At 30.5% G+C, this 9655-nt stretch overlaps 1 protein-coding gene across 1 annotated transcript in view; it reads right to left on the bottom strand.

Annotated features, from left to right (window-relative positions):
• The window catches only part of LOC107447514 (serine/threonine-protein kinase PAK 3-like protein), a gene marked incomplete at its 5' end in the record, with an annotated part of 47298 nt that extends 37643 nt beyond the window's left edge, over positions 1 to 9655 (bottom strand). The window contains 4 exon segments of the mRNA XM_071179343.1: positions 1045 to 1145; positions 3423 to 3511; positions 5990 to 6057; positions 9600 to 9655. Coding sequence (XP_071035444.1) covers positions 1045 to 1145; positions 3423 to 3511; positions 5990 to 6048 — 249 coding nt within the window.

The raw sequence follows: 9655 nt of genomic DNA, 5'->3' as shown, positions 1-9655 counted from the left end.
ACACACACACACACACACACACACACACACACACACACACACATATATATATTTGAAAAGTGATTCAGTGTTTTCAGAAACTATCTTGTGGGGTGCAGATTTCGCACCCAATTTATGCTTAAAAATACATATATATATATATATCGCTAGGAGTTCAGATAAGTCTCCCAATAGTCTCCTTTTCCTAAAAATAGTTGTTTTTTTTAGCCTTTCCAGGCAAAAAAATTTGCCATAGTCGCCTCATGCCAAAAATAGTTGCATTTTAGTCGCCTGTGGCAATCCTGATATAGATACATATGCACACTTTTTATAATTTTGCCACGTTTAAACTGTGTGAACATCTTTCACGGCGATAGTAACGACTCTGACAATCTTAAAATAAGTAGCAGGAAAATTTAACGACTATAAAATTATTATTATTAATTAAAAGAAAGTAAGCTAAATATTAACTTACAGAAGGAAATAAAAGCTAACAATTAAAATAAGCTATGCAATTAATAATTATTAAAACAAATTAACAAAAGATAACTAACAAAAACAAGCTAACAATTAATAATTAGCAAAAAAAAAAAAAAAAAAAAAAAAAAAAATAAAANTTTAAAAAAAAAAAAGAAAGAAAGAAACAGGTTAACAAGGAATTATGAAAAAATAATGTCAAAAAAAACCTAACAATTAATAAATATAAAAAAACAAGCTAATAATTAAAAACCAGCAAAAAAATAACAGTTAATAACTAATATAAACAAAAGAACTATTAAGCCATGAGAGGGAAAGAAGACTGCACACATTGAAAAAGGTAATTAACCCTTTGCTTACGGTGTACCATGACACATTGCACCAGCCGTAAGCAAAAGGTTAATAAACGTGTTTTTGTAGCACATAACATTTTACATCACATTCAAAATTATTATCATAAACTATTCGACACAGTGTGCGTAAATAACTTTTATTAAACTTATTTTTTTCCTTGTGCGCTGGCAAATTTCACAATCGTTAAAAGTGACAAAGGCTGAGAATCACAATTAGATGAATAAAAATACGTACAGTGAATTCCCCAGTGACAGCATCAAAGCCAACATGAACTGTATGCTCAAAATTTGTAGGAGGTGATATAATGGGCATTTCTTTTTTCTCTTTCTTTGTACCTAAAGAACAATGAAATAAGTCTTAAAAACATAATATTAAAAGAATTTTCACAAATGGATAGAGTCAATTTGGACAGTAGCTCATCGTAATTGCCAACACGGATATTAAAAAAACCACTAGATTTTACGAAATAATATAATAATTGCTGCAGAATGCACTAAATATATTTCACATAGGGAATTTTAGGGATTTTTATAGTCATCAAAATAGAAAAACTGCAATATTTTCCAATTACAATTAACACAAAATGAACTTGAAATGTAATGTATTATGTTTATTCATAATTTCGAATATTAATAGGCGAATATAATTCATCAAAGATAGTTAAAATGAGAGTTCTGAAGAAGAAAAATAAATTGCACATTTTAGAACAAAAAACACTTCGATGCGATTTCTACGAACGAGACTTCTCTTCATTATATATTAGTATTAATACATATTTAAATACTCAAGAAAGCAATACTCTGTGCAAAATGCTATTTTAACAGGGATTTTTTTTGGGGGGGGGGGAATTTACTCAATTTTAGAGAATTTTCTAACAAGTTCAAAAAACTAGGAGAATTTTTTATTAAACCAGTAGATTAGAAGAAATAGACAAAATCCAGCCGCGTTTTTAGCTATGTATCATATTAATTGCTTCTGAATATACTGAGAACAAAAAAAAATAATAATAAATAAAAATAAAATTAGAGTTTTACACATCTTAAATAAAATTAAATTGCATAAAGTTCTCTATTTGAAAAAAAATATATAAATATCCTTTTTGCAGTATCTTGCCTAATAACACCTTTTATTTTTTAATAGTTCTTGAACTAATTTCATTTTTAACATGTTTTGTTAAAAAAAAAATTTTTTTTTAACTAAAATATTCATAACAAAATAAAAATAAATAGTTATTTTCATGAATAATTTCATGAGTAAAAATATGATTTATGAAATAATTGTATAGAAAAAGAGTGAGTTTTACAGCAATAATAGTTCATTTCATTGACAAGCAGTCATTTCATAAAACAAAATTTTTTAGGGGGGGAGAGTTCTTTTCATCTTCCAGTGTTTTAAACTTAGTCAAACTGACTCCCAATTAATAGGGGGAGTCCCTATAGTCCCCATAGTTTGGACCCCTTAATGTTAATTTTACTTTTTGTGTAATTTGCCATATCTCAAGAACTTTTTAAATAAATTGAAAAGTTTTTGCACTCACTTATACAATTCTTTTATTCAAAGATAATTCTATGTAAAAAATAAATTCTAGTATAAATTTATTATTTTATTTAATAATAGTCTAAATAATGTTTAATTGTAAGGTATATAATTTTTTACATTATTTTAAAGTATGTAACTTTAATAATGTGTGTAACTTTAATTTTTATGTAAATCAAAATACGAAATTTGAGCAAAATCAGATAAATGGTTCTCGAGAAATAGAATTTTAAAGAAGTCGTATATTTAAAATTCGATTTCTTGGGAACTATTCAACCGATTTTGCTCAAATTTTATATTTGACCATTTAAAATTACATACTTTAAAGTGATGTAAAAAATTAGTTACCTTATAATTAAAATTTTTTCTACCAATATTAAATAAAATAATAAATATATATTAACATTTATTTTTTAATAGGCGAAATATCAAACAGCATATTAATTGAAATAACATGTGTAGTTTGCAAAAAGTAAATTTAATTTTTTTTTTTTATATTGACTTAATGTTACACAACAATCATAAGTATAATTAATTATTTCACTTAATTACTAGCTGAAAGCAACTAAAAATAAACTAATTAGAAAACCTGGCCAAATTATTAGAGGCACTATAAGATTCTGCCGCATCCTTTCTTTCGTTTTGGGTTCAATTTTCTTCTTCGTGTGTCGAATGCTAGCTTCAGAAACCTTCCACCTCCGTGATATTTCACGAGGGCCTTAACTTACAGCACATGGTTAAAGATTGCTTTTTTTTTACCCATGATAAAATGTTTCCAATTGATTACTTATACACTGTACACAAAAAAAAACAACATATAACTGACTATAAAACTGCAAAATAAATAAACACAGCACATAAACACGACTGCAACTGACACATGCGAGAATGCGACTGAAACAGAATTGTACTCGTTTACGCTCGTGTATCGATGAGTTAACATTTTAGTGCAATAAATAAATACAAATAGGAAGTATATAAAAAACCCATTACATGTATGTCTAAATTTAAAAGTATAATTTCTAATAATTTGGCCTGGTGCAATATAGTTTTGATGTGTGAGAGAAATAATTTACTTTTTGAAGCTTTTAGCTTCACTTTTTTCTTATCTTCACTGTCAGGTTCTTTTGGTAAAGGCCGCATGTCGACTGCAACTGTGGAGTCCCTGCAATAAAAAATATCATATCACTTCCTTGCAAGTAGGACTCGGCTATGTTTCACGGTGCATCATTTCCGACAGATCACTTCTCCCGACCACAAAATGGATGACCCCAAGCTTGCGTGAAGAGCTTTTTTTTAAATTATTATTATTGATAGTAATGGACTAAATTTAAGGTGTGTGCAGGAGGGGGGAGTTACCTGCATCTCAGCGCCAGGTGTTCCTCAATTCATCAGCAAAGTTTTTATTTTTCTGTTTGTGAAGATTTTAATGAATGATCTCAATGTACATTTTAATTTTTATATTCATAATTACTTATTTAATGACAAAGATAACAGAGGACTCATTTTTGTCACAATCTCCCCCTCCTGCATCATGTTATTCAATTTTTTATTTCCTTTTTTTATTTTCAATGTATCATGATTTATTTATTTTTTTTATTAAAAAATAAAATAAAATTTATTGTTGATTACTAGACAATTTTATAGCATTTTTTGCAAAATAAAAGAGGACTGAGTTTATTATAAGAATATAATTGCCTCAATTTATTAATCAAAAAGTGCAAGAATTCGAAATAACACAATAACGAATGCAAAAGTATTAGTGTAACAGTGATATATCAAAATATAGCTATGCTGACGATACATCGCAATGTTGAAATCTTAACATCATCCAATGATACTTGCAAGTGTACTTTAAAAATAAAAAAAAACTAGAAAAACAAAAACAAAAAAAAGAAACAAAAAACTTTTATAATAGCATCAAAGAAAAATAATCTGTTGTCCACAGCTGATATGTTGGTTTTCCTTCTCCATCAATTTTTTATAATTATAAAATTTTGTTTTGCTCAATCTAAATAGACATTTTCAATCAAGTACCTATTTAATTAAAGAGCCTAGTAGAATATATATACTGAATGTGGGAGATTTAGAGTGGATCAACACTAAAAACATTAGAATACAAAACATTTTCAATTGAAAAATTACTCAATTTAAAGATTTAGCAGAATAACACAATGGCAAACGTTTTACCAAGTCACAATTATTGATTGGATAACATAGTAGCAAATTTTATCTTTTCATCTATCAGCTGTTTCTTCCTTCTACGAGGGTTGCTATTTATATTTCTGGCCTTGGCAACAGTATGTGTTGCTAGGCGACCACAGACGATTTACCATTATAGCTTCATTTGTGCTGTTGACAGTAAATTGAAAAGCTCTTCTCTTTCAAAAAATGGAATTGAATCGTGAACATTTTCGTGCCATTATTTTTCATAACTTTCGACGTGGATTGTCAAGACAAGAGTGCTTCGATGAACTTAATTCTTTATTCAGCGATAAAGCGCCATCCTACAGCACTGTAAAAAATTGGTATAACGAATTTAATCGTGGTCGATGTTCGATCCAGGACGAATCCCGTACAGGTCGTTTAAAATCCGTTGTTGTGCCAGAAAAGATCGATGCTGTGCGTGAACTGATAAAGCAAGATCGTCATGTGACATACCGTGAGATAGAGGCGTCTTTGGACATTAGTGTGACTAGCATCAATAAAATATTGCATGAGCATTTGGGCGTAATAAAAATTTGTTCGCGTTGGATCCCGCATAATCTGACAAACGCTCAAAAAAAAGGCTCGTGTCGATTGGTGCAAGGAAATGTTGGAAAAATACGTTCAAGGTACATCAAAGGCTGTGTATAACATCTACACAGGTGACGAATCATGGATCTATGCATATGAGCCGGAAACAAAACAGCAATCAACTGTATGGGTCTTCCAAGACGAGGCAAAACCAACAAAAGTTGTTCGAGGAAGAAGCACATCGAAACAAATGATTGCCTGTTTCTTCGGCATTAACGGTCATGTGGCAACAGTGGCGTTAGAGCAACGCAGGACGGTCAATTCTGAATGGTACACGACCATTTGTTTGCCAGAAGTCATCGGAGAAATTCGAAAAAAGCAGAAGAACAGGCGAATCATTCTTCATCATGACAATGCGAGCTCTCACACATCGACTCAAACAAAGGCATTTCTGACGGAGCGAAAGATCGAACTGATGGGTCATCCGCCGTACAGCCCTGATTTGGCACCCAATGACTTCTTCTTATTCCCACACATCAAAAATAAATTACGTGGACAACGATTTTCGACCCCCGAAGAAGCGGTTGATGCATTCAAAACGCATGTTTTGGAGTTACCTCAATCGGACTGGAAAAAGTGCTTTGAAAATTGGTTCAAACGCATGCAAAAGTGTATTGATCATCATGGAGAATATTTTGAAAAACAATAAAACCAATTTCGATCCTACATATTTGTTTTTTCATTATTAGGCCAGAAATATAAATAGCAACCCTCGTACAGCAAGATTTTGTCCTAATTTTGAGATTTTTTTTAAAGTTACTTTTATTCACTTTGACTAACAATAGTATACTGCAACATACTGACTTATTATCTATCCCTGATTAATATTAAAGGAAAGAACACATACCTTGTGCTGGTTAACCTAACTGGTGGAGCAGGTGGCTTCTCATCAGTATGGTCTGCCATCTTTCACAACTAACAATAATAAAAGAAAATTAGAACATTGAAAAGTATTAAAAAAATTATGAAGGAGCTGTCAAGAATTGAAGCGGTTAATGTTACTAATCTGCACCTATGAGAAAAACCACCATCTCAATTGCGGACAGATTGTTTTAATTGGTTCCAAATTATTGGTAGATAGATATTTTATTTATGTAGCACTAGAACTGCACAATGAGTTATTAGCGTCAGTCTGGGAAACATTCTTCCCCGGATGATCTGAAGACACATCATCGCCACTTCGATTCTCTGTAGAGGGGATGGCTCCCCTGCTTGGGTTTCTTACAGTATTCCAAATATGTGTATGAAATTGAGTTCTGGATTTTTGTTGATGAATGGGCCGTGCATAATTTTTTACATTCAAAAGAGCATCAAGATACTTCCATAATGTCTCAAATTAAACTTCTTGATGTGAATAGCTTCTGAGCATAATTTTCACACTACTTCTGCTTTTTCCTCGTAAAAATCTAAATTTTTGGCTAAGAGTATACCCACCAACATGAATAGGAAAAAATCCAATATAAATTGTTGCAGAATGTACTCAATATTGTACGATAGGGAATTTTATCGTCCTCAAAAATAGAAAAACTGCAATATTTTCCAGCTATGATTAACTTTAAACATACTTGAAATGTTGCGTATTTTTATTCATAATTTCAAATATTCATCAAAGTTAATATTCATTTCAAAATTCATCAAAGTTAGTTAAAAGATTTTTTTTTTATTATTTAATTTAAAAAGAGAGAACTGAATGAATGGATCATTTTAGAACAAAAAAAAAGTTTTAATTGATTTCTGTAAATGAGGTTTGCTCCATTATACATTAGTGATACTTATTTATGTATTCAAGCAAGCAATTATCAGTACAAAAATTTTATTTCCATTGAAAATTTACTAAATTTTAGGGAAATGCACAAAAAGCAGGAGAATTTCAATTATGTTTTTATAGACCAGGAGAAACTGGCAGAGTTGGCAGCTATGCTGACTCTCTTCCCATGAAGTGCAGCAAAAGCTTTTTTAAAAACAAAGCACTTTCTCTCTTACTTGACATGATAATCAAAGAAAATATTTTTCCCCGTGAAGGTGTTGACTGAATTAAATCATCCATTTTCTCCTGATTCAAGGATTGTAAGAGTTCCCTTGCTGGTCAATGAGGCTTTGTAAATAGGTATCCTGAAATCCTTTACTGTCAAGTGAAGGATCAACAGGGTGTGTAGGGTTTCTAAAAAGTGCTTATTTTTGACCTTTGCTTTTTAAAAGCTTTTTTTCATTGGGTGTTTTTAAAAAGTGCTTCATTTTCCCTTTTCCAAAATGAGATTTTTCTTCATAACTATATCAATTTTTGCCTCAAATTAAGCAAAAAGCGTGATTTTCACATTGTTCTATTCAACGTCTTCACAATTCATTCAACCACGACCACAGACATACCATCGGTCTGTAGCGTACGAAAGCGCCAATCATTTTATGAAATAGTTGCGGGTTCGAGTACTGAGCTGGATTCGGTGGGAAGGATTTATGCATTCTAATGAGCTCTGCAGCATTTTGCAAGAGAGATAATCTTTTTAAATAGTAGTTAAATTAATTATTTATAATTTTGAATAATTTCTATTACATAATTGTGTAAAGAAATTATAAATTTAAAAAATGGAATTATTCACTCAATATTGAATGCATTCAAAATTCCGCATAAATTGTTTTTACAGTGGCTAATATAATCACGAAAAGAATTCTTTGTCAGAAACAAGTTATTTTATTATGATCATGTCACTTAGAAAACTATTTTGCATTTTGTTAGCACATATATATGAAGAACTTTCAACAATATGAAGGTAAAAAAATATGAGTGACCATATCCTAATTATAATATTTTTTTAAAGTGCTTAAAAAATACTTAAAAGGTGCTTATTTTTTGTTGAAAAATTTTGTTACTTATACTGATCAAATATTTCTCTCTGTTTGATCTCAAATATTTCATAAAGCCTACATTTCACAATAATCTTTCGCTCTCCTGTTTTTGATAACATTTCTTTCAAAAGCTATTTGGTAGTTACTGATGAATAACTACACATGTTGGTGAGCCCTCTTCAATATGCCTCCCCACCAAGCATCGAATCTATCATTTTTATTGTTTCAGCGGGATTGATTAGTTGGAAATCGGCTTGTTTTTCTGATATAAAATATGCCTGTACTTATTGTTGAAAAGAAGAAACAACTTATTCAGATATCTATTTAAAATTCACAAAAAGTTATCAAGGTATCTGCTACATTTTAGATTTTTAAATTCATGACTTAACGAAGTTATTATTTTCTCCCGACAAAAACAGAACATTATATTTAAAACGCATTATAATAACATTAATTGAAATGATAGGTGTAACCAAAACAGTTATACTCTGCGTCTTCATATTTATAGATTTTAAATTTAAAAAACAGAGAAAGGAACGAGTTGGAACAATAAAATAGCTGGGGGGGGGCAGCAAATAATTTTTCTTTTTTTCTGCAGAATTATAATCTAAAGATACTTTTCTTGTTCATTAGAAAGGACAGAAATACTCCTGATATTTCTGTTCTCATTTTGGAATAAAAAATATTCGCCAAAAACTAGCTTGCTTCAGCTAGAATTTTAAATTGATAAAATAAAAATAAATAATAATAAAAATTCTGAAATCACAGAAGTTAAAAAGATCATTCGCTCTAGAAATGATGTTTTTTCCTTTCATTTCTTGAAAGAAGACCATAATTTATAAAGAACATGATAAAAACATTTTGTATTTTAATAAAACATGACTGCGAGTGGGGATTTTGTTACATCATGAAATTATGGGGATGGGTAAAATCCATTTTGAAAATTCAGGGTCCATGATTTTTCGTTGACCTAAATCCACGACTTTCCATGAGTTTAGAAGAAAAGAAAAAAAGTTAAAATCTTGACATTTCATGACAAATTTTGTTCAATACAGAATTTCATGACTTTCTAGGTGTGCGGATACCCTAGTTATTCGAGAAGATGAAACTTTAAATACAAAGAAACAAAACTAAACATAACTCTTCAAGAAAAGAGCATAACTATCAAAAGCAAAAAACATAACTGACTACAAAAAACACCCACTTCCTTCTCGCTTAGAAACAACAGGAAGTGACACAGCAAGGAGGAAAACACTGCCCATCTATTTGTTTACATTTTCTAACACTTATGTTAAAATATTAAGCACATGTAGTTAAGTGTTCAATAATAATATCGCAGTTAATAGGCCTCACTTTGTCACACTCGAGGAAACATTGCCTCGTTCGAGCACCGATTGCAATAATTATTAGTGTCATCGAATATTGTAAAAGTATGGTAACTGATTTTCCAAGATACAACTGTAACTATAGTCATTGCGGAAATGGGGCACGTGTGTTGCACACATCACTTTTCAAAAACTGAAGATGTAACCCCCGACACTAAACATTGCGTTTAACCTACACAGATTCCAAAACCAACAAAAAAAACTTATCTTCGTAAAAATGTTACATACCCCCTTTTAACATTGACCGCTTCAATTACACATCAACTGTAGAAGAAATCAGGCAG

This window comes from Parasteatoda tepidariorum, chromosome 4 (assembly GCF_043381705.1).
Source record: "Parasteatoda tepidariorum isolate YZ-2023 chromosome 4, CAS_Ptep_4.0, whole genome shotgun sequence".
Lineage (NCBI taxonomy): Eukaryota > Metazoa > Arthropoda > Arachnida > Araneae > Theridiidae > Parasteatoda > Parasteatoda tepidariorum.
The sequence above is the reverse complement of the archived record's forward strand: the minus strand, read 5'-3'. Positions and strand labels throughout refer to the sequence as shown.